The sequence below is a fragment of the Aulonocara sp. 'chitande type north' Nkhata Bay genome, linkage group LG23, assembly GCF_057382095.1.
Source record: "Aulonocara sp. 'chitande type north' Nkhata Bay isolate Kocher_YH1m ecotype deep benthic linkage group LG23, A_spYH_male_GT1.1, whole genome shotgun sequence".
Lineage (NCBI taxonomy): Eukaryota > Metazoa > Chordata > Actinopteri > Cichliformes > Cichlidae > Aulonocara > Aulonocara sp. 'chitande type north' Nkhata Bay.
The window spans coordinates 16298287-16324829 of NC_141365.1; the positions used below are offsets into that span (position 1 = coordinate 16298287).

The following is a 26543-nucleotide window of genomic DNA, read 5'->3' on the forward strand; positions in this document are numbered from 1 at the left end:
CACCTAACTTCCTTTAAGCACCTTCAAGAAACCCAGAGAGGCGTGTTACCATCGGTGATGCTGTGAGGAGACCAAACAAAAGGAGACAGCAGTGACAGTTTAAGCATGGATGACAAACAAAGATACAAAAGAGAACATCATATCAGAACAATATATCACTACAGCTGATGTTTCTCCTTCACACAAATGGCATCTGAGTCATTTTTCTTTGAGATATGTGAACGATGTTTGCTGCCATCCATCATAAAAGGACATAACGGAGGTTGGGGAAGTCTGAGAGACTTGACACTCAAGGGAGCTCATTACTGGACCTATTAATCTGTTATTTGACCCCTGCGAGAGCATTCCCAATCTAAAAAGACCTATGCTTCCTTAATCCAAAGATAAAAACAAAACCTCTGCTGTGTCTCAGGGATCAAGACTCCAATTCAGACAACAAAGCAGAGAAATAACATCAATGCCTTAGATTGGCTTGTTCTCAATGTTGGATAAAAGCAAGTTGATACAGTTTTCTTCATCTAACTCAGCCCTTTGAAAATGAATTCCAAGCAAACGCTGAATTATTGATATTCAAGAGAAATCTTAATGTTGATGCTGAGCCACAGTGCAAATACAAAATGAAGCGGGAGGAACTAAGAGTATGAAAATCACTGTCCAGCAGACCTTTGTTATGACTGAGGAACTAACCACAGGAGTATTAAGCAGTGAGTGCTTTCCACTTTCCCTTTAAAGAAGAGTCCTCCTGCCATTCTGTGTATCACCCCTTCCTTCAGGGGTGGTTGTCTCCTTGTTAGTGGTCTGCTGTTGAGCTCAGCACTTTGCCAAGTCAAAAACAATGTCATGCCTTGGAGGCCTGTGTGTCTCTCTGTCCTTCTGTAAGGCTTCTGCAACACTCAATTAAATTTTCCTACATATAGCAGGCAATAGGCACAGGTATAACATAATTTGTATTTTTTGCAGCATTTTTTCAGAGACTTATTGCACTCACTCTAATAGTTCAGTTATTGCCATGGTAACTACTGTACTATCTTTATTTTTGTAGCCTATCATCAGGCCTGATTATGTGACACTTTTTACATTTATATCTGTCGTATATTCGTCTTTACCCAATATCCTTCTAATTTTGTATGCAAACTCTAAACTACGTAACTATTATGATAAGGCACTGACCAATAAAAGGCCAACACACTAAAACAAAATGTTTTGTGATTTGTATTTGCAGAAGCCAGGCTTGGCATCCATCTTTCCCTCCAACAGCCACAGTCAAACCTTTTACAAACCTTTCCAAATGTAATATAATCATTTTTAAAAATTACATTTGCAATAAGGAAGTGAATTAGCTGTTGAGAATTTTTTAAAAAAATCCTTGATCAAGCTGTAAACACATTTATTTCTGGTGTAAAGCTGAGCATTTTAACATGGGAAACTATAGACACCAAAACACTTTAAGAGTCACCCCCTATTGGCCATTTGAGGAACTGGCACTTTTCCACTGGCTTGTGTGCAACACATTCTTCTAGAATTAGGCTGCATGTCCTTGAACTCTTATTAAAGTATGCAAGTATACTATTATAATAAACCAAATTGTGGGATTTTTTTTGAAATAGTTTCACAGCTGTGCTACTGTTTGTGGGGTTTTATTATAATGATATTAGCAACAACAAAAAAAAGCCTTTTGGAAATATGGTTTTATATGGTCTGCTAAGTTAGTTTATGCTTAAATTTATATATAATAAACAGAAGTAGAAGATGTTTGACCTGCCATCACATTTTAAAGCTCTGCCCTTTAGTGTAAGTTTTCAGTGTGCAGGGTGAACACTGTGAAAAAGCAAATGCCTAGATTAACCCAAACCATGATCTTTATCTAACACTCACAGAGCAGTTTTGATGGGTAAAACTACACAAATAACAAAGAAAACAAACTCTAACAGTACAGAAAGTTACCCACAGAACAGGCTGACAGTCTTGCGATTGACTCCATCACCACCACCCTGCCTTCCAATGTGGACTTTGTCAAACGGAAGCATTCGCCCTCTTCTTCCAGTATTACTTTATTTCATCCCTGCCGCCCAGGTGGAAAATAACGAAGTACAAATACTTTATTACTGTACTTGAGTAGAATTTTTGGGTAGTATTCTACTTCTTACATTTCCAAAACAGACTTTAGGTTCATCTATGGCATTTATACTTCAATTCAATTTTATTTATACAGCGCCAAATCACAACAACAGTCGCCCTAAGGTGCTTTACATTGTAAGGTAGACCCTACAATAATACATACAGAGAAAAGACCAAAAATCATATGACCCACTATAAGCAAGCACTTTGGCGACAGTGGGAAGGAAAAACGCCCTTTTAACAGGAAGAGACCTCCGGCAGAACCAGGCTCAGGGAGGGGCGGGGCCATCTGCCTCGACTGGAGGTTACTTGGCTTTTGCTTGCAGGTTAAAGTGGGCTGGAATAACTGCTGGTCTGTAAGTTTTGATTGTAGTACTTATCCCAGCTACTGTATTTCATAGTAGAGAAAAGAGTGTGAGATAAATTAGTCAGAGATGGAGAAAGATGTAGGAAGACAGACATGACAGCAGAGGAAGAAGACAGAGAGAAGTTATATTTGAAGGTAAGCACTTTTCCGTGACGTTTGATAAACTGTCATAATTTTAATCAGGTATTGGATTTGTACAGGATGTGCTTTCACAAATTATGTATTTTCATTTTGTGAAACATCGTGCAAAAGAAATTAAGTTATAAATAACTTGCATGAAAATACTTGGTAACCTTGTCCAGGATAAACAGGTTAATGTGGTGAGTTCACAGTAAAGTTCTGTGTTGGACTGGTCTACAGCGACTGTGGTGCTCATGGTCAGATTTAGGTTACATCAAGTGTAGCAGAGATGAATTTGCATTTAAGCTGATGATAAAATGTTGTTTACTGTTTAGGTGTGGAGGCAAAGTCACCCTCAACCAAAAGAAAGTAGTTCTTTTTTATTCCCTTTTACTGCAAGTTTGTCTGTCGATAGACCTTCTCTCTGCTCGTTTTCTCCACAATGACAATGAGAGACAATGGGAGATGCTATGAACTTTTATCCTGAACCTTCAGTAAGAAAGTTTGACTGAAGAAAGGACTGAATGAAAGAAGTGAAATTAAAGTCTTTATGTCTGAGTCTTAAGCACACAAGAATCAATAATCATAATCATATGTCAATTATCAAAAGTACACGGAAACCGTGGATGAAACTCAAAACACTTTCTGACATCAGTTCCCATCATATTGGCTTTACTGCTGTGCTGATGGTATGAAAATGTTTCTATTTTTTGCCCAGCACAAATTTGTTTGAATCTTCCCAGAACTGTTGCCTTCAGACCAATCATTACAAAAGTTATAGTGTTGTTTTTTATTCTCATATTGACTGTGTATAAACTCAGCATCCATCCCTGAGGATGTCCAAAACTGATTGCCTCACACGACCATGTAAGGCCATAATCTGTGCTTATTGCCACACATTTAACAAGTTGCAAGTGGTAACCGTGTCCTTTTGAACTATGTGGCTCTCTCATCACTGTTTTCTGTATTTGTATTTTTATCTCTGTGATCTGTGGCAATATGCAGTGGCAATAGTCCACGTTCATGTTTTGAAGGTCGCAAAGGGTTCTGCGCTAGGTATCAGGTTAAGAAATGATGACACCATATAGACACACCATTTCAAACTGATTCTCACAGAAACTTCTGGCTTTGATTTCCCCCTCAGATGGCTTCAATGAAAAGGACAGTTATACATATTTCAAGGCCCAAGGCTTTACAAAGGGACTTAGGAATAAAGAGGTACGAACCTTTGAACTAAACAAAGGTCCATCACCCACATTTCATATCAGATGTGCTGCGTAGCCCTTGTAAAGACGTGGATGTGGAAGAATAGAAGAGAGGAACCAGCATGGCTGTGCAGACAGGTTGTCTGAGTGTTGTCTGTGTCTCCCATGACCCCCATCTTCCCTGTTCCTCCATCTAACCCCCCCAGCACTTGTTGGCTTGCACAGGTCTGCAGAAAAGCCTCCACAGCGTCGTCCATCTGTGGGCCTCTTTGAATCGGACCGGAGGCTCATAACAACAGGCAGTATCAGTTGCATTAAGTTGATTAAAGTGCTTGGCGGACTCGGGCACTTGTGCTCTCACAATGCTAGATGAAAGAGCAGCGTGGCGGCGGCCCCTCTCCTGGTTGTCAGAGAATCCGCCTTTGCTCTCAGCAGAGGTCAACAAAAGACCAAATAATACCAGAGTGAAAGCAATCGAAAGCTTCTTTGCCAAATGATCTCTAATTGGCTCTTTCTTCCTTGTGGATCAGTCGTATGATTTTGGTGGTGACTATTGACTTACCCACAATTCTACCTTTAAAAGCTTCTCTTGAAAGTGGACTACTTGAAAGAAGTGACCATTACCTAAACTACAATTGGGAGAGGAAAAAAAATGGAGGAAAAAAAAAAAGAATTTCCACTGAATTGTATCCATCAAAAGCAACAGATAATTGAAGGCATTTATCAAATAGTAAAAAAATACACATGGCAAAGGTAGCAGACGAATTATAGTTTTAAGAAAAAGAACAGAATTTGATCAAGATCTGACAGTGCTTCAGTTTCATTTATGAGTGCCGCACGGTAATTTATTCCAATAATTACGATGCCAGATGCCATCCCCTCTTTAACCATCAAAACAAACTACAAGCTTTGTCCCTCCCGTGCAGCTGAAGAGGTGTCAGGTGAGGCAAGCTTTCCTTTTTATTACAGATACCATTTGAGGAACATGCCATATCCCACTTTTAGAAAGAAGTCAAGACAGAAGCTGACAGTATTGTTCTAGTATCAGTCTAGGAAAAAACAACAGGAAAAACAAACAAAAGCTTTGGCACTAAGGAGCTGTTCCAGGGACGATAACAAAAAAACACACACACAAAAAAAGCGAAGTGATCAATGCTGTTCTGGATTTTGATAACACAATGCTCATGACTGAGACAAATGATGGAAATTCTTAAGGAGAGAGGGCCTGCAATATGCCAAATATGCTCCAAATTAGCCTTCAAGAACAACTCTCAGTGTGTATATGGAAGCTGCGTGAGTAAATAAAGGGCCAGCATAAATTACCTTTGGATGTCAATCGTGATAGCAAACCCTGTTTTCTTTTTGTTATCGTGTCGCCTATTCGTCTCGCTGGCGGATGACATGAAATGAAAGTATTCTCTCTCTAGCACCAGCAACAGTACTCAGAGCGCTTTCTGACACTTGAAAACGCTACGGGTTCGTGAAACCACAGCTGGGCCCCTACTGATTGGCTTGCACGCAGGCTGCCACTAAACTTTCGCTGCTTGAGGAGTTGTCTGTGCCGGGACAGGTGGTGTTTATGCAGATGAATGAACACATTACTGTGTGCTCTTCCTTTTGGTTTAAACATTAGTGTTTCAAATGTGACAAATCAGATGTTCATCTCCTTCTATATGCAGCTATTGTGTATGCTGCTAGAAGACCTTTGTATATGAATTCCTCTCGGTGCACATCCATAAAGTACGGACAATGCATACAGACTGGGAATTCTCTTTGAATTTTTGCGTTTGTGATTGCACACCCTATGATAGCAACACTTTTTTCAGCTAGTACTTCACATACACAGGATATTACAGCCATGGTTTGGTATATTGCAATGGCTGTGCAGTATGAATATGTTTCTCAGACGCCATCTGAGTGAAGACTTAGCTGCTGGCTCTTAAAATGGGTATTGTGAACACCGTGCAATTATCTCCCTATTATCGCACATATGTTCTGTTATAATTGGGCCTCTCCCCTTGTCATTTCAGAGGAGTGAATCATTGACAGTGAATGGCAAACTCTAATGATATTACTACATTCAAGGCGTTGACTTGGCATTCATATTCCCTGGATGGTCCGTGTGTGCTGAAAACTCTAAAGGTCATTCAACGAAAAACACATCCATGTAGGTTTAAAAAAATATCTATTTAAGCGCTCTATGGGAGCAGCTAGAAACTACTGCTTATTATCTATTAATTTGCCAGCTAGTCTAAAGAAAATGTTAGTATAACAAAACGAACATTTCATCTGTCTCATTTTGTCACACATGTGTCCAAAAAATGCCAATATAAAAGATAATCTCATAAAATAAAACGTAATATATATATCCACATTGTCACAATTATTTCTGTGCGTTTTTGCTAAAGAATTTGAACACAGATGGTTAATCAATTATTGATTAAAGTGGTTCTGTTGCAGTTTCACTGGTAAATGGTGTCTTATGGAACCTCGTTTTTTTTTTATTTATACCCACATATAAAATGTTGGTACCAAAGAACAGGCTTGGAAATAAATGTCCTGTAACATCAATTGGAGTTATAACGGGGTCTGGAATAAGAAAACTATTTTTTCCAAATATTGATATCTATTCAGAGTGTAAGAATAGATAAAAGTCCTGCTTGATGAGAAATAACAGATTAGACAGGACATTTATAGACTGAGGCCACGACTTTATGAAATGTTTGCTCCACTTGCTGCGAGCTGCTTTGTTTCTGCGACACTCTGTGCTGTGGGTGAGACACTAAAGTCCCTATTGTCTGAGTCAACTTGACCTGACCTAGCTGGTTAAGCTGAGGCATTGTGAACAGCAAATCGCTTCAACTAGGGGGGTAGCTGCTTTGTGTGACTATGGGGAGAATAACTATATAAAAAGCCCATAGCAATAGTTAATGCAGAGAAAGACCAGTTTTGTCTCTTGAAAAAAAGCTCTGTTTATTTCCAACTGCAGTGAGAAATATAACTATTGTTCTGTTGTACCATTCTGACTCCCTTGGTGATCTGATCCTTCCTTATCCATTTAGCAACACATTTAGCGACTCTGTGTGTGCGCATGCATATGTCCAAGTTTCTCACCACTCTGTGTGTATGAGATACAGGCATATGCCCGTGTGCATGTGTTAAAGTCATTCCACTTCTTGCAGGAGGAGATGCTTGTGAAATATCTAAAAACACAGAGCCAATCAACAGCTTGCATTCTGGCCCGAAGCCTGCAGCACTGAAGTGGTGAGAGGGCCAGACAGTGCTTAACACGAGCTCCTAATCACATCTCACCACTCGGCAGGCCCGTGCTTGCGCGTCACAGGTACTTCTCGTCACACCCAGTGCTGTTCTTAATGTCAATCTTCAGCAGGTTGATCTGGAGACCGCTTTAATTTAAAAATGTAATTAACTGTGGCATGACACAACCTCCGGCGAGTGCTCACTGCTTACTGTTGTGATTCCAAACAAAAACAAACAAAGCGATGGAATCGAGGATCACGGCATCATCCTCATTTTTCCGAACTGCAAAATGGCAACGCAGGGTCCTGCTTAGTTGGGGTTTCTCTAACTGTTACCCAACCAGCGCACACTTGTTTTTGAAAGTAGATCATCATGCACGCTTTATTCTATAGTGACAAACTCACAGCTTTTATAACAACAAATCTTGCCTTAAAGAATACTAAACCTTTATTAGCAGCAGTCGTGGCTGTGTGTCTTGACACATACACACCACAGCTGTGAAAACTATCAAAAGCTGAATTAACTGGTGGTTTTGTCCAGACCAGTCCAAACTTGTATGATTGTCTGAACTGGGCACAGCTCTTGTTTGTGGTCTCCCACTGAATACCGAGTGGGCACAGAAGGAGGGAAGCCTTTTTGTCCCCATAGGCCCACTGCCACCACCTCATTTCCTGCTGGACCTCTCTTCTAGACACCTTCCTTCCTCTAATTACCACAGTGTTAGTTGCATTTCCAGGAGCGGCAGCAGCAGCAGCAACCATTCTCTCCAACAGCACCTTATCCCTGCACTAAACCACGCTGCTAATTGTTCCATTACATCAACAATAACGCATCTCAAGAAGAACAAAAGATGAAAAAAAGAAGAAAAAAAAAAACAGAGGTAGGGACTAACTTGACATGCTAATTTTCATTAACCCTGATCTTTCTGTTCTTTCATCATCCGCCCTCCTCCCCGTTGCCTTGCTGTTACAGGGTGGCGAAGCACTCAAATTATCCACAAGCGTTCCAGCTATCACTAATTATCCAAAGAGTTCCTCATTAGGCTATTTCAAATCCAACCTTAGATCAACACTTACTCAGACCTCAGGGATTCTTGATTCCCAGCAGCAGTTAAACAAACAATCAGTTCAAAGGATCAGGTATTCTACTTTAAGAGGGGGGGGAAAAGCCAAGGGTAAACAACTGCTCAATTGAAACGACTTCAGCAGACTTCTCTGGCATGCATGCCCCAATCCATATTTCATTTTGCTCAAAAATGTTCACTTTCTGTCTTAAATTGGGGTCATTAAGATATGAAAAGGTCTAAATGTAAGAACATTAGCTTAGCCCAGACAAAAGCTAGAGCTTTCAGCTGCCTCCGGTTACTGCTGCCATATCTTTGAGCCGCTACAATCAATATCTTATATTAAAAATGGATTACATTTGATTGCCCATATGTAAAATAATGAACTGACACATCGTTACCTGCAGTTTCCCTCCATTCTAAGGTGTTTTATATTATATCATCTTTCAGCTGACTATTTTGGCCATCCGGCCTATTGATATCACAAAACAGAAAGCAGTGAAAATGCTCTACAAACCCAGGGCATGAAGCACCAACTAATTGCACAAAATTAGCAAGTGTAATGGTGAATATTCAGCAACTAAGGAGTCAGATCATTTCCAAGAAGTTCGTCAAAAACGAAAATAATTCCAAACGCCAGCGTTAAATTGGTCCTAAATTTGTAAGATGCCAAGTGACATAAACCTAAATCTTAACATTTCTCTATAATCTGAAGGAGCAAACAGGCATTTACTGATCATATTAATATAAAGATAATCATAAGAGCTGCGGTTACAGTTTGGTTCTGATGTAACAAAATTGCAGGCCTAACTGCCTAGAGTCGTTTAACGTGATAGAGGTCAGAGGTCAGATTTTATTTCCGATAAAAATCACAAGAACTTTTTTTGTTATCTGTGCTGTTCTCTAAAAAAAAATCCTGGGTATTACAATATTCATATCTCACAAAACAATACGTTTTGACAGTCAAGTGACGTCAGAATTCATTACTTCAAGGTTTAAGGAACAGATTTTGTATATTACTGTTCTTTTTGTGAACTTCGCTAGGTTCAGGGGTCTCAAATAGGCAGTAAGTTAACAAAAGACAAGGAAATTGTCTTTCTTCTTTCTTATGAAAGTTTGTTAACCTCTCAGCTTTTTAAAAAAAACACCTGAGAGGTTAAAATGAAAGGACCTCACAGAGGTTAAAACAAGTGGAAAGATAAAACTTTGTAGGTTTGGTGCCGTCACAAGGAGATGCAGGTACAGCTGTATACTGTAATGCTTCGATGGCAGGTGCAAAGTCTGAACAGATATTAGATTTTCCATTTGTGTCTCATACTAGATGGATACTTTATACCCACAAGGGCAAATAGACAACTCAAGAAGGATGTTCTGGAAAATGTGTTTTCCAAGTACAATGTTACATTGTCCTTTGTTTCCCCTTAAAGAGGAAGACAAAAACAGCAGTAACCATATGTTCCTTAGAGACTTACTACTACTTTAACCAATCACAGTCCTAATGTGCAGTAATTCTTATTGCTTCTCAGCCACCATCCTCCTGAGCACACTCCCATAATGTCAGAGCTGTGCTCTGTGAAACACCACCAGAATTTCAGTCTGTCACTTAAAATATAATGCCGTCAGATCTGTTACTTTAACCTTGAAGCAATTAGCTGTTGCTGAGCCGTAATGAATCCTGACATCGCTCCGCTGTGATGAAACCCCTAATTGCTCTGTAAAAATTGAAGCTTTTGACATCACTGCTGACAGACTTTTTTCTTCCTGGTTGTGCGGTCGCATGTGACGGCGCCTGGTTGAAACTTGAAAGGTAGCGGAGCTTCTCTGCCATCAGCTGTCCTGTCACTTGACAAAAAGAGAGAGGGAAACTGGCTGGATTTGCTGAAATGATGAGGCCATTTAAACTATGATATGTCGCAGCTATACGGCATCATTCAGACGGGACTGTTGCAGATGTCCATGCTAGTCTAGGCTGAGCTGTGAGGTGGGTGTTTGTAAGGATGATGAGTGGATGGCTTACCCTGTCAACAAGTCTGCTCACCAGATACTCACTGCTCTTAACAACCAAACTTAGTATTATTTTCTGTTTGAAAAAAACCTAAGGCACATAAAGAATAATAATAATAATAATTCAATAACAAATATTTTGCATCACTAATTTCTTATATCAACACAGAAGAACTATAAAGGTAAAAAAAAATGGCCACTCTCTGTATCTCATCTTTCAGCTGCACAGAGTCCTACACACTGCATGAATACAGTGTATTAAACTCACAAATATATATAAACGCTTAAGAAAATAATTAAGTTGTTAATTGATGCTGAAATAAAATGGATTTTTATTCATTTTATGCAAAACTTTTCTGAAAGTAGGTGCATTTTCAATCATCCCTAGAATGTCAAATATTCATAACTAGAGCAGTAAAAAGCAGTTAAGGAACTTTTTTTTCTATGTTTTATTAAATTATTTAATGCATACTGGTCGAGTAGGTTTAAACTTTACAATCAGCTCGACTGACTAGCACAACCTTGTGTAAAACTAAATGACACCTGTATATTTTAGCCTATAAATTAATACTCACATATTTGCTAAATAATACTACAGTACTGGGAGAGTCTTTGGCTTTTCAAATTACTTAAAGAAGTTGTAATCAAATATAAGCATTTTGCTGATCAGTGGATAAAGCCACTAGCTGACCATCTTTCTGTATGTGTGTGTGTGTGTGTGTGTGTGTGTGCGCGTGTGCGCACGCTTTGGACTAAAAATCCATTTATAAGCACCACCAACTTGATGCATGCACGCCTCTGAATAGCACAGCGCCTGACCCGCAGTGAGTCCCAATGATGCATTTTTCTAACTGAAGCTATTATTTACACCTTTTGAATGTGATTCTCCTGGAGGCTCTTAAATAATGAAAAATGTTTTACTTCTAACAAAACAGAAACTGTTGGTGATAATGTGGCCTACAAGATGCAAGATGTGACCTGCGTAAGAGATCTTAGCCATCAATTCTTCTTTTTTTCTTCTTTTTTTTTTGGAAGAAGGCGGGGCTGGGGGGGGGGGGGGGGTTAAATTTGTGTTTAGTGAGTGATGTAGGAGCTGTGATAATGAGAGGCCAAGGAGAGCAAGTGTTACCTCATTATTGTAATGAAAAAGATATCCCACCATTACATCAGTTGGAAAAAGTGGCAATTAAAGTGCCCAACGAGGTTCCTTGAGGCAAGAAGAAGACGAAAACGACTCTCTAAAGCCCATCTGGTCTGGATAATATGCGCCATGTAAAAGAAAGGCCTAATCCTCTTTATTCAAGTCTGCTGCCCTTTTTTTTCCACCAGTGATTGTGTTTCCTCAAGTATTGCTCATCTTCGCCCAAAAGTCCGTTGTTTGGCCTCACAAGCGAATTCACGGTCTAAATAACAATATTAGCCTATATTTTTTTTCGCCATCTAACAGTTTTGAGAGACATTTAATTTATATTTAATCGGCAGATAAGTATTCTTGCATTTACCACAGATTCTACAACAAAAAAACTAATAATGCTTTAAACTGGAGCAACTGTTAAAATAAAAAAATACAAAAATCTGATTAAAGCAGTGCCAAGAAATTACCGATGGTATAAGATAGTCGGAGGCTATTAATTCTGCGTTGCTGTATGGCTTAGCTTATTATTAATGAATTGGAAACAGCCCCCACAACCGCCGACACCCCCAACCCTCCCACCCGCAGAGTGCAATAAATAAATAATGCTGTTGAAGTCATGCATATGAACAACATGCGTCGGCACTATACCGCAGTAATGGGAAAAAGCTGCAGGGTCAATACAGTGGGCTAATATTTTTCCGCGTTGGTGATACAGGCTAAAGTTGTTTTCGCAATCATTGCTTACAAGGCCGAGAAGGGAGTGATTTATCCTCCAACAGTCTGCTCTCCAAAACGCTTCTTCTGCGGCCTGATGCGATTTCACTCCAAAATCCACAGACCCCGAGTTTTGATGAAAGCGGAAACTGTGTTTAGTCGAATTACAGTGCACAAGAAGCGCGCAGCGACTGCACCCCGAACACTCGAGTCCATAATAATCCCGGCCCTGTCTCAGAAATTTGATTAAAATGGGAAAACACGAATTTAATTGGTCGAGTAAGTCCTTTAGCGTGCAGCCGTGCACGCCGAAGGTGAAACCAGCAGGACTGTTTTTCCTCTAAATGGCTGAGAGAGGTGTCCACAGAGTGAATGACAGGCAGATGGCTTAAATAGGCAACATTAACATGTGCTCAAAGTATTAAGGAACGGCTAAACTTAAGCCTGTGTTTACGGCTTCCACTGGCAAAGTGACAAAGCTGACTTATGTGCGAGTCCGTGCATTAGATGGTGTGTGTGTGTGTGTGTGTGTGTGTGTGTGTGTGTGTGCGCGCGCGCGCGCGCGCGCGCGCGCGAGGAGGGAGATTGGGAGCGCTTTTCTTAGAAGACAGGAATATAATATGCGAGAACTGGCATTTAAATGCTGGAATGTTGTGGCTACTTCTTTCAAAACGAGAATGGAATTATCAGAAACAAAATGTGTAAAAAAAATATGTTTTATCTCTAACTAAAAATATATATATAAGAAAAATAATATATAGGCTATGGTTGCTGAAGGTTTGCATGCACTCCAGCAGCAAAGGTCAATTTGGCCCAGATAAGTAACCCAAACAAACGGGCCCCGAGGCGTTAATTCACACCAAGCGCCCCCTCGCCATATTCTCCAGAGTGCGCGCTTAGATGAAGCTAAATAAAATCAAAGTATTCCGTTAACATTTCATTTCAGAGCCGCGTTGAACATCTTCAGGTTTGCTCCTGCAGCAGCTTCTATTAGCGCAGCACAGACACATTCAGAGAAACGGGAAGGGTGTAAAAAACAGAAAAAGAAAAAAAAAATCACGGCTCCCTACCGTAAAAACATTCTAAGATTATTTTTTACTCAGTGCTGATGCATAACGTTGCAGATGATTTAAGACTGATGCAAAACTTCCAATGACACCGATTCTGCTCTGGGGTCACTGGAGATTATTTTCCCACAAAACCTCAAGAAAGTAAATTCACTAGCGGCTATTGGTTATTGAGAATGTGCAGATTATCGGCAGTTTTTTCTTCTTCTTCTTTTTTTTTTCTTGCAGGCTTCTTGTCCTGATCCTGCTGCACTGATCGTTCACGCTGAGAAATTCAGGCTTATTGTCTGCTGTTCTCCCAGGGAACAGCTGCTAAGCCAAGGCCACATTCCCAGTATACCCAACTCATCAAAACCATTCATCTCACCACCAATCAGCTGCTGCGCATCCATATGCATATGTGCTGGTAAACACAAATATAAAGGGCTGGAAACTGACCTCCAGTCGGTGATCACCGGTTCTGTGTCTCCCAATTTAAAGACCATATGCTCCTGTAACAAATTATTTACCTTTAAATTAAGTCAGGCTAAAAAGTGATTAAATTCTGCTGGTTATCCACCGCTATAATGAGGTAGGTTAAAATATTAATGCGCGCGGTCGATTATTGCGAAAAAGCGCACATGAAAACTTTTTTTATATCTGTTCTTTCGCAGATTGATGTAATTTCTGGGATTATCAGTCAAAAAATAGAAGGAAATTTTAAACAACTTCTGTAATCTGTTGCTATTTTAAATGTGCTTTATGAATAAAATTGGACTCCGGCTTTTGCATCTTCTTGAATGAAGGTTTGCGTTTAAAAGGAAATTAATTTGGACTCGAGTTTGAATTAAAGCTTCTACAATTCAATCAGTATCATTACTTCTTTATTCATTCAGTTCTTCTCCATCTAATAAACTTTATAAGTTTATTTGCTAATGTAAGTGTATTTGTACAAAAGACAAACAAACAAACAATCAGACATGAGCAGTCCTCGCGGTGTGTCTGGGCCCGGACAGAAAGTCTTTAGGACTGGACTTAGGCTATTCGGGCCTATATTAAATACCTCCTTTACTTCTGTAAAATGTCTTTAAATGTGTCTTTTTGGGGGGTCGGGTAGAGAGAGAAAGTCCTGCAATGTGGTTCCGATGCAGTTACTCACATCACGTGTTCAACCAGGTTTCTGGTCAGCGTCTTAATTTTGCGTTTTACCGCGGGTGCGGCGTGCCGGGCATGGGGTTAGACATGGGGTTTAGTGCCGGTTGCCCCCCCGGCCCAAGGCCATGAATGAGCACCCTCGGGACAAGAGGTCTCTGGAGGCTGGGATGCGGCGAGGAAGGAGTCCGGTACATACTGCTGTACATGGCTGCGGCCGCCGCGGCTGCCGTCGTGCTGTCCACGGTGCCCAGCAGGCTCGGGTGGTAGAAATAGGGCGACGGGAACATTCTCTGTAAGGCCGAGTAGTTTCCTGCTTCAGCCAGGAGCTCTAATCCGACCGCCGTTTGCCTCTTCCACTTCGTCCTGGAAATCAAAATACAACAGATGAATTATTTAATCACTTCGCTCTCTTGCTGATTTCCCAAACGCCCCTTTAATCGGTATGCAGAGGCCTAATTATTGCGGGCACGAATATATGGTTATGGTTTAATTAGGCAAAAGAGAGAAGGAGATGGGGGGAAATACGCTTCAGTCCAAACTTAGCTAAACCTACTTTTCTCACACCTGTACAAAATATAATGCACGCACATTCTTTCAATTTCAGATCAAGTTTTACTGTGAAGGGTAGCGGGATAAAATGTAAAGGGCCTTGTAGTGAGATTATTTTAGAAACTCTGAAAGACTGGAGGAGTAAGAAGCACAAGTTCCATATTTATAGCGCAGGAAAAATATAAATCAGGACACTTCCAGTAATTAAACAAATGCACCAATTTATTATTGCTGAAATAATTTATGTAATAAGACTTAATGAATATTACAAAACTGAATATAAAAAAGACAAATAATATATTTTCATATGATCTACAATGTCCGAAATTACATACACTTCCTTATTTTACACATCATCTCCTGATCAACGTGTCATCATGTCAGCCTCACATTTGTCCACAAATACTCAGAAAATAAAACTTGCTTATTTTTCTATTTGTCTGTTTTTATACGGAATAAAAATGAAACATGATCAAAATCTATTTTTTTTCCAGAACGACAATTAAATCAATTAAAATACAAGATTCTTTTGTGGTGTAATTTATTTTCTCCCTCCACGTGGATTAGAAATGTTAAGATCACGCAGCGCAAAAATATAACCAACGCAGATCTTTGTAAGTGGCTGAAAAACACTTTTAAAAAAATAAAAGTATCAATTAATAAGTCAGATTGATTTTCATAAGTGCTTGCAAACCCGATCTTTAGATTTAAATACCCAGTGTTGGCCGATATAACAGCTGTATTCATTTGTTTTACAGAGCCAAAAGGGGTTCTTGCTCCCCAGTTTGACCTCGTCTCGCTCGTTGTGTCTGCAGCAGTTATTAAAAATGATGGCCGCTTACCGTCTGTTTTGGTACCAGGTCTTGACTTGTGTGTCTGTCAGGTTGAGAGCCGCGGCCAGGTCCATGCGGTCCTGCACGCTGAGGTATTTTTGTCGCTCAAAGCTCCTCTCAAGCTGGTTGAGCTGGTGGTCGGTAAAGGCTGTCCGTGCTTTGCGAGGTTTTTTCGTGCGCACCGGCGGACTGTCTCTGCTACTGGAGATTTCCCGGTCACCCTCTTCTTTAGTCCCTATAGGCGCAGAGCAAGGCGGATGAATTGTGGTTAACCATAAAAGGCCTGCTGGAAATTTTCTTCACACACCAACGTTTTTTAAGTCTTCCTCCCAACACCGACACTCGAATAATAACCTCGCAGAGGCGTGCGTGCGTCACCTCCACTCAAACTTTGACCAACTTTGTACAAATACTTCCTTCAGCCACACGTGGGGCAAGACAACAGCAATAAAAGAAACGTCTGCATTTGATACCTGAAGATTTCTTTTTTCTATCATAAAACGAGAAATCAATATATCAATCCATCTCTATTTGTAGTTGTGTTTCAGTGCTCCATAATCCCCCCTCCAGGAAGAACAATAATCTCTCTAATTGACCCACTAGGGAGGCCCCGCGCACGGGGAGAATCACCAGGCATACATCTGTTTTCACATCTATTAGACTAATAAAGGAAGCTGGAACTAAGACAACGAGCGCTATTATTATTATTATTATTATTATTATTATTATTATTATTATTATTATTATTACCATCATCATTATTATTCTTATTATTATTATTGAGTCCCTGGCTCATCCTGAACTCTACTGTATTGAAAATGTGAATTTAACAAGCCTGCTAGTATGACGAGCTCTTACCCTTGCATTTCATTTCGATCTGAATGTCGTCTCTTTTGTCCAACTTGCTTCTGTTCTCGTCTTCTTCCAGCTTGGGCCTGAAGCCGTCCGGAGCCGTGGCACTTTCTGGTTTTGGTGTGTGATGGGGTGAGGATACACTGGTGCTGTAAGGTGCGCAGGCAGCCAGGGGTTTGCTGTCGCCTAAAATGTCTTTGATTAAAAAGGAGGAGGTGGCAGTCCTCGGGGCGCAGCCGGCCCCGGCGAGCGGCTGCTGCTGCTGCTGAGGCGACAGCGGCAAACTCTGCGGCTGGTTGTGGTGATGGTGGTGATGCTGAAGGCTGTCCTGGACCAGATGCGGATCGGCGGCGTGCTCCATGGTGACCGAGATGGGGGACGAGGGAGCGGTTCCCACAGTGTCTATCTCCGAGCATGGCGACGGGGTCGCCTGGCTCCTGAAATCCGCTGTCCTGCTGTCGAGCCGAAAATCTCCGTTCATTAGCACAGGGTTACCAGAGTTAGACGCGCTGGATAAAATAGTGTCTATCCCAAAACTCGACCCGCTGGATCCTTCCATATTAAGAAAGGACGGATGAAGTCTTCATAACAACAGCGAGATGCTTCTCCTCCGGCGCAAATCACAAGAAAGTCAGCGAAATTAACTCGGAGTTAGAAAAAAAATAATTAAATAAATGAAATCAATTTTTTTAAAAGAGCTGAGAAATAAACCCCGGAGAGAGACAAAATCCACGTTTACAGGCGGCTCACACAGCTTATGGTCCACGAAGTTACATTCAGTGAAAATGCGAAAAAGCAAAGTGTGGGTCTGCGTAGTCCACGTCCCTTTTTGTGTTTGGATATTGAACTTTGTGTTAAAAGTTGAGGCGTATAGAGAGATATACATAGGGCTGACTCCTCGACATCAGGCTCCCCCTTTTTGCTGCTAATCGCTTCAGTGTAGCTCTACAATGACTTCCTATACTGACGTCACGGCCCACGGCGAGGGGGAATTAATATTTTCTCCTTTATAATAAACACTCGACGCCTTTTTCTCTCTCCCCCTCCACTTCCCCACCCACCTTCCTCCTCTCCCATTGGTTCGCGTCCTGACCGGCTCGGGCACCTCACCAATCAGCGAGTTGTTTCTTTATCTAGGTAGTTCAATCCAACCATTGCACCGAGTTTAGTGCAGGTCTTTAAAAAAAAAAAGGGAGGAAAAAAAAAAACACGCGTGTGCTTTAAGGCCAAACTGGGAACATTTCATATTAAATCCTGGCCGTCAAGAAAAAGCTACAGATGTGGGAATTTAAAAGAAAAAGAAAAATTAAATTCAGATTTGAAATAATTTTATAAAGCGAAAAAAAAGTCCTCAGTGGAAACTCCAGCATGGTAGGATGAAGTACAAACATTTACTTTATTTTCCAGCCGTCAAACTCTTTTTAAAGCTTTCTTTATCCTCGTAGACGATAAAAGAAAAGTGCAGCTGTTGCCAGATTTGACCACAGCCAAATTCCAGCCCTGATTTATTATTTTAAAAATAGTTTGTGGAGATAAAAAGCTAAATATCAGGTCAGACGTTTGTGCGCCCTGAGAACCGGCTCCAGTGTCGCTGCTGGCATCTGATCTATCTTTAAGGATATATTCTAGGAGCCGCAAGGTCGACATATTTAGGAGCGGGGAGGAGTGGGGACTGTCATGACAGCGCATCTTGTTAATAACCATGTCACCCTAATTAGTAAAGTAATTATGAGGTGCTAATGAGCGTTCAAAGGTAGTAGAAATTCAGCACTTTTCCCCTCTCCATGTGGATCTGAAGGATGCGGAGGAAGAAAAAAAAACTGCGGCTCAAGCTGACAAAGTGTCTGCGGAGAGAGGCTCCACACTCTCCGGATGATGGGAAACGCCACTTCTTGTAGGTAGGCGAATGTAGCAGCACGTTTCTCTCTCTGTTTGGCAGACGCGTGTAATTTCTCTCAGATGGAATCTTTTCCTCTCTCCACAGCCACTGCGACCTTTCTGGAATTTGATGCAGGGACATCGGAAAGGGTTCATTTATTCTTCTTCTTATGATTATTGTTGTTATTTCTTTTTCTCTTTTTTTCTGCTCCTTCAGCAGGTGGGCAGGGAAGACGGTGCTGGTGTTGATTATTCATGTGAAGGGGAGGAAGATTTTTTTTTGCTGTCCAAAATCCGGATTTGTAGGTTTGTTCCTAATTTATTTATTCATTTAAAAATAATAACACCGGGGATTTAAAACAGCAAAGTGTTTTTTTTTATTTATTTTGAATTCATAGAGCTTTTATTTTTAACAAATTTGGAATCTAATATATACTTATTACTTTGCTTAAAAACAAAATAACTATATTTATTTATTCGTTTATTTGTTAGGAACGGCACCATAATTAAAATTAAAACGTTTGTGTTAATTAAATAATTTAAATATCTATTATTACCTAACTGCATAAATATTGTATAAATATTATTCACGTATAGAAAACGTTCAGTGCGGTGAAATATGAATATTTTCATTGCAAAATAATGTCTCTCTTAATCTAAATATGTTTGGGGGGGTTTTCTTTAAGATTTTAAACAAAGTCTATTACATTTCCTAACCTTATTTCATAATTGTTTAAATGAAAAGCCGCGGACACTAAGAAGATTAAAATGATGTTTTACCTCTGGATCATCTCAGCTGATGTTGCCCTCCTCCAGCGTGAGATGCAGGCAGGCTTTAAACACAAGGCGGCGACAAAGCGTGACCCGGCGGTGCTGGAATGAAGTTCACGAGCAAACTGGGGCCTCAGCTGCCCTTTAATGAGTCGCATTGCTTCGCATTTAACTTATACAACTTATTTTAAAATAGTTATCGATCACGGATGAAGCTCCAAAAATAAAACAAAGATTTCGAGCACAACATGACACACATGGCTGTAAAGTGCATCATCCCCGCGGTGGAGAGCCAATTAGAATATCCTGTCCACATGCAGCCTGTAATCGGGCCTTTTCTGAGCCTTATTCCCTACAAATCGCATAGATCGGATCAAAGCGATGCTTAAACACGTCAGTCAATGTGTGGAGAGGCGCATGGGCAGCTCATCAACTGCAAACAGGAACAATCAATCGCTTTATTAGGTTTAAGGCGCCGCAGGAGCAAATTGAATGCTACCAGTTAGAGTATCGTCTTATTGGTCTCAGCTGATGGTCGATGATGGGACGGTGTAACAGTGGCTGGCACCATATTGATTCTCTGGCGGCTTTGCGTGTAAGCTGTCACTTCACCGCTGGCGACCTTTAGGTTGCACAGTTGCAGCGTTTACGCAGAGACACCCCCGCATTTAGCCTGTCAGTCACTGCGGGGATGGAGGGTGGTGTCGTTAGGAGGATGCTGCGACAGCCGGACACGCACGGAGAGGTGGAGGAGTTTCACAAAAGACAAGTTAAAAAAAAAAAAAAGAAAACAAACAAACTTAACAGTCGGCTGTAGTGTTTATCTAATGAGAATGAATTCATGGTTTGCAGCTTGCCTTATGACCGCAGACTTGAGATCTCACTCAGTTATATATTTTTAATTTTCATGAGCAACGTCATTAAAAGGAGGATCCAATCAGGACAGGAGGAGGCCTATTTAGAGATTTATTTTAATTATGCAAGTAAAAATGCCACTTTTCCTATTTTAGTACCTACAGCTTTAAATGTTATGTGTCACGCTTTGTCTGTCAAGCAGTATTACAAATATTTTAATAATACATCATAACACTTTACACATTCAGGGGCCAGTAAAACAAAAGTTAGAGTGACTGAGAAGCATTTCAGTATGTGTATTGATTTTTTTCTGCTTGGAGAACACAGTTATATTTAAATCCAAGTTTATCAGCTACTAAAGTGCCTGATTAACATAAGCCCATAACACTGCACAAGCTAAGAGGACAATGGGTCTTTTTGTGGATTTCTATATGATCTAAGCTACTATTACTATTCATCAATAAATAAATGTTAATATGAATTTTAAGCTTTAGTATAACTTTTATAATTTTGCTAAAATATCTCAAATTAGACACAACAGAGCCAAGTGCTGCACGCAGCAGTTCACATTGTTGTGCCGTAAAAATGGCTTAAGTGTCAGTGTCAGCATACGGGCTGTGACTGACCATCCCATCACAGATGGTGGGAATAGGATGGGAAGTATTGCATTGATTAAAAGCTGCAAAAGGACAACAACAAGGATAGCAGGTATGTATGAAGTCAGAGTATCACATTGAAAAATAAAACCTGTATCACCCGCACGTCACTAATGTTAGGTGGTCAGTGTTTAAGAGGGAGAAATACATTTTTTTAAAAGAATAATTGTTTGAGTCCCTGCGGGAATTTGGGATTCTTCACAAATCTTTTCCCAGAAATCTACGTCTTGAAAAATTGGTGCATATCAGCTTGTTGCAATGATGACCTCTAGTAAAGAAAACAAATAAAAATGCAAAAAATTAACTGGGTGCCTAGAGGTCCTCTGTGTTTTGAAATATCCAGCTCTGGCAAATATCACACACTTAACCTTTTTTGGTGTGTGTGCGTGTGTGTGTGTGCGTGTGTGTGTGGCCAAGAGAAACCACAAGAGAATTGTTGGTTCAGTGAAGAACTGGTGGAAAGAAAAACAAACAGGGTGAATTTGACACCAGTAGAGAGATGTCTTAATTTTGTTCAGAATTGCTGCTGACACAGAAAACCTCTGCTGATCCCAAAGTTTGTCCTTTATTATGTCGGATATCAAAATATGTTTTGCATCTTTTTTTTTCTGAATGTTTTAGAGTTTACCAATAGTGAGGCTGCGGCACTTGAATTTAATTTGGATCGACCCTCTGTGGGAGATGTTGGCACAACTGTTGAAGTAGTTTGCTAAACTCTGACCTCATAGCAAGCTGAGTAACACCCCCCCCTAACGTTAAACTTTACATCAGCTGACCAAAAGCTGTTCCGAGGAGTCTGACAGCGAAGGCAGATGCTATAAACGTGAACACAAAGTTATGCAATCAAATCAGAACCTTCCTGGCCAACATTTTTGTGAATATGTTAATATAGCCTCTCTGTTTACCACTAAAACCCACTGAAAAATATTTAACAGATGGTTTATGACACATGTTGTTGCAATGTAGCTGTAATCACATATAGTATCAATGAACATGTGAGGGTTCTCTATAACCACACATTACATCATATGCATGACATCATATGTCATAAAAGCTGTTTTACACAAACAAATTCTTCAAAAAGAAAAAAAACTTAACTCGAAGGTCATTTGTTAGGCTTTTTTTGTGATTTTCAGCCACATCTAATTGCATCAGCAAATATAACAGACATGTTAATAAAGCCTTAAAAATATCTTATGTGTTTAGCCTCGTGATAAGCCAGTTATTCACCATTTATATTACTCTTATGAGTACTCTGAAGGCGTAAAATGAAGTGGTTTATTTAGCACGTTGACCCACTATTGATTTAACTCGACCTGGATACTGCAGTTGCCAGTTTAAAAGTTCAGACTAAATAACAGAAAGAACTCTTGACTGTTTGACATAATAAATAGATGAGTTATCAATGGCCCATCAATCTAAAAGAATTGTGTGCCAATGTTCACACCAATTATTCTCTTTGAGACCATATGGACAACCTAGTTCTCTGCTGTCAAACATTTTTCATTTTATGTGGTGAAATAAGGCAAAGCTATGACAATATGCCGATGGGAAGCAAATTCCAATGGTAATTTAGATCTTTGAAGCTCTGGAATTAAAGGTTGGAGCGTTAAAGTGACCTGACATTTAAGATGGAAACACTGTATATTATTTCAACTTCTACACATCACGCAATAACGAAACATGTGACATTCAAGTTCAGATTTGAAGTGCCCGTTAGAGTTATTATATGCCATGAAATTCTAAGATTGATACAAGGAAGAGAGTAAAATCTACTTTTATTCATCAAGCCTTAGCAACCTTGAAATTTGCAATTTTTTGGCCTCCTATGTGAAACAAATATGCTAAAAATGTTAATGTTAAGTATATTTTTTAAATGTGCATTTTAAAATCTCTTTTACTGCCATGTCAATTATTAAAGGAAAGCAGCGTCAATGCAAAGAGTTCTTCTGTCTGAGGTACATGATCAGAAATGCTTAGGGAGTGGAGAACACATTGATTTGAGTGTGTTCCAAACACAGGCTGGCCCTGACAAGGTTGTTATAACAGTCGGAGGGGTCTATACAATCACTTAATTACCAAAGCTGTCAGTCAAAGATGGTCGCTGCTGGCTCCATCTATGGCTGTGAGCGGCGTTCCACTCGCAGCCTCCCTGAGTGATTGATCCATGCTGATGGCATCGCAGAAATAATTACAACTCGTCTCCTGATGTGTGATTCCATACCACATTCACGCTTCACGAAGGTAATCGGGGGGATCAGGAGGGGTCAGTGCCATTTCCTATTACCTGAAGTCCAAGCAAAGGAGTAAAACAATGCAAACAGAGTGAGGCGGGGAGAAAAGACGAAGGAGGGGGGGTGAACAGAGGTGGATGGTAGACATTACGAATAGCCAAGGAAGCTTAGGTACACTTTGTCAAATTATGCTGTGATTTTTTTTCCCCCTCCAGAAACACCACATACTGCAACAGATTGATGGTGTCCAACACGGGGTAATGGAAATTCAGAACAATCACAGGGTCATTAAGCTGATTGGCATCACAATTGTCAAGCTGTTGGAGGCTAAATGGGGAGGAGGAGTGCAGCTCATTCACAAGACTCTGCTCTCCTGACAGAAGCAATTGGTGCCTGAAGTCATTTTGAAAACAGTGATGGAGTTTGGTTTTAAAATGTGTAGGTGTGCGAGCATTTCCACCTCTGCAGGGCGCATTGTGAAGAAAACTGATGTCTGATAACACTCCTATCATCTCCAGCCTTTAAAAGGTGTCAGTAAAACAGCAGAAATCTGAGCGTTTGAAGCATTTTGTTCTTTTTCCCTTTCCAGAGAAATCCAGTGTCAGACACACATTTAAGTCTCAATGCAATTTGTGATTTTCCTCATTTGGAGTGTTTACACATTTGCACACATTTGCACCAATCCCTCTGAAAATCTCTCCCTTCTAATTTTGTTTAGTATTATTGCTCATTCAACATGTCAGCGACTCTTCTCTTCATAGATATTAAGAATGAAGCGTCACTGCCTCTATATTAACTGACAGGGAAATGAAGCCCAAATTGTGGAGTCTGTCACAGAGTTTCAGAGTGCTGTGTGGAGGCATTCATATTCACAGTGAAAGCATTAACCACTTTAACTGTTTCCCTGGTCTTGACACAGCATCAGGAGGACTGGCAAAAACACGGTGAATGTGTACCCATCCTTCAAATCCTGACAGCACTCAGTCGTCGCACCGTAAACAAACAAACAAAAAAAAAAGAACATGCAGAGAACACAAACAAGACAATGTAAATCGGGAATCAAGCGAGTAAACAATGTACATATGGTATCTGCACCTGAAGGGACCATCCCATTCTCCTCGTGTTGCTGCGAGAGCAGGCAGAGAAGGGGGGGATGATGTCACTAATGAACCCTGCAAAATACGGCGGTGAATAATGAAACACAACACTGCATTTTGCAACAGAAAGAATAAAAGGTGAGATCATCAGCAAGCAAGGGAGGCAAGAGTGAAAGAAAGCAAGCAATGATTAAATGATCAAAAGCTGGCAGAGCGAGTCTATGTGTCACTGCAAGGCACACTCATCTACCCACAAGTGAAAGTTAGGTTTCAAGCACAGTGTAATTATAGCTGGGGATGTCAGTTTGACATTAATGCAGCCAGCAGAAATTCTCTAATTGGCCTCAGAGGAGAAAGTGAACCAGAAAATATATTAACATTTTAAAAAAGCATATTTTGCCTAATCCTTTCACTTTCCAACAATATTTGAAGACCAAAATGCCCCAGGCATGAGAATTTAAATGAGCAATTTTGTTTTTGAAGGAAACAGCCAATGAGACAGAAAATAGACTAAAGGGAAATCATTAGTGTATGAGAGATCCTGACAGGCTCGCCTTGCTGACTGGCTGGCCTGTCACTAGGAGTCTGTGTTCTTCAGCTCCACGCTATGAGCTAAGCTGATAACATGAAAAGACCCATAAACGTGCAGCCAGAAGTCAAAGCCTATTATCTAGAAATTCAAATGTGGGGGTAAGGATGAGCGAAAAAAAAAAATTGGGAGGGGGAGTCATAGCTCTCTCTGTCTCCTGTAGGGGAAAACTGGCCAGATCGAGAGATCTTGTAATAGGCCCTGTTATCCGACACAAACGTGTGGCAGCAGCACTGCCAGAAAATATTGCAGCAAATCATAACATTACTCAAAAAAATGGGAAGATAAAAGCAGAAAGAACGTGGATGGCAACAAACTGCTTAAAGTTAGGGAGAGATGCAATGTCACATGTGCCCAGGCTGATGTGATATGACCGTATCAGAGAAACACAGCTAAGTGCAGTCAGGAGACGTTAGCCCAGTCCCCCAGTGATGAAGCAGCTGAGGCAAGCATCGCCCCTGGCGTGGGACTGCAGGGCAAACTGCTCAGGCTGGAGAGCCTTGCCCTTTTGAAACAAAACAGAGAGGAATGGCCAGGGGAAGCTAGCTAGCCTCAGCAAAAGGGGCCAGGTTTATTTCCTCCAGCAATAAAAAGAAAAAAGAATGATTGAGAAGACAGAGGAAAGTGAGAACAACAACAGATCTCAGAGCCTGCGTCTCTTTTTGTGCGACAACAAAGGGCATATGATATTCCAGCCTTCCTTACAGTTGGCTGGTCAGAGGTTTCTTCTGGCACCTAAACATCCACTTGCTTTATTCTGCTCACAATCATACAAGGACTCCTTGCCAAGGTATAGGGATTTCACTTTTTTTTTTCTATAAGGCTGTTACCCTGAACACAGCAATTTAATCAGGCCCTTTGATAAACATTTGACACGAAGCAGTGGGCTTCTGTCTCTGCTGCCTACAGCCCAGGGCAAGAGATTGAGACTGACGAATTTTCATCCACAATTTTCTCTATTTTAACTCCACCTGTCAAATAGCATGCCAGTCAGTGTGACACAAAGATGGGGGAAATCAAAGCCTCTCTCATCTTAAAGGAACACAGGCGAGCAGAGGGCTACAAGTTTAGCGGGGATTACAACGGCATCCAGATGATGAGCAGATACAAATCATCTCACAGAAATTGAATTTTTCGGGGCATGAATTAAAAATGAAGATAAACAGTGACATAACGATAATCACCAATCAGTATTTAGCTCATATTGTATTCGCAAGCAGCACAAAACACAAGCACAATCATCACCTTGAGCAAAATGTCAAAAACATCCCAAACCCCTCCCTGCTGGAGATACCTACTCAGCTATCAGCCCTCCCTCTTCTCAACAGTCATTTGCAACAAACATCTAACTAGAGGAAACTACAAACTACAAAACCATTTGACCCTGAAGCACAGAGTATAGAGCAGCCCTTCCTCACCCAATGGAAGCAGGCTCAGGTCACCAGGGTCAACACCTTCTTCACTGAGCCTACAGCAGGATGGAAGCGGCAGACCCGTGGAAGCATCAGGGGACTTAGCATGGCCTGAGAGCTTTGTGGACCAGCAGCAACCCTCCCCAGAGACCATGGAGGGAATGTGGGCTACAATCTTGCAACACAAGCAGCAAATCTAAATGCAAAATGTGATTATCTATTCATTAACTCCCATAATTGAGGTGAGCAGCTCTTACTTACTAGACTGTCATTGAAGCAGCTCTTATTTGCCCCTCCGGAACCAGCCTGCGATGTAACAGCAAGAAGCAAAAAAACATCACATACAGCATTCCAGAGGCATCAATGCTGAGAATTAAATGATATGACCTCTGGCTATAGCATGGCCTTCAAATCTAAATCCCTACCTGACCAGCAAGAATCATCCTCCTTTAGTCATTCCTCCTGCATACCAAACATGTTCTGTACTGAATCACATCTCAACGAATCTTTTGATTCCTTTCAATCAGTTTCAAGGACTGTAAACAATGGAGCCGCGAATATGATGGGGAAGTAAATCTACCTCAGCTCAATTAAGGAGCTGCCCTGCAGTCTCCTGCGGCCCTGAGAGA

The 26543-nt window shown here is 40.7% G+C and overlaps 1 protein-coding gene across 1 annotated transcript; it reads right to left on the reverse strand.

The window, feature by feature from the left end:
* Window positions 1-12622: 12622 nt before the first annotated feature.
* Window positions 12623-18076, reverse strand: barhl2 (BarH-like homeobox 2). Its single transcript, XM_086283260.1, has 3 exons — window positions 16429-18076; window positions 15580-15805; window positions 12623-14551 (listed from the first exon to the last, which is right to left on the reverse strand). The coding sequence occupies exons 1-3, from the start codon at window positions 16979-16981 to the stop codon at window positions 14239-14241; spliced, it is 1092 nt and encodes a 363-aa protein (XP_086139386.1). The 5' UTR covers window positions 16982-18076; the 3' UTR covers window positions 12623-14238.
* Between the last annotated feature and the right edge of the window lie 8467 nt (window positions 18077-26543).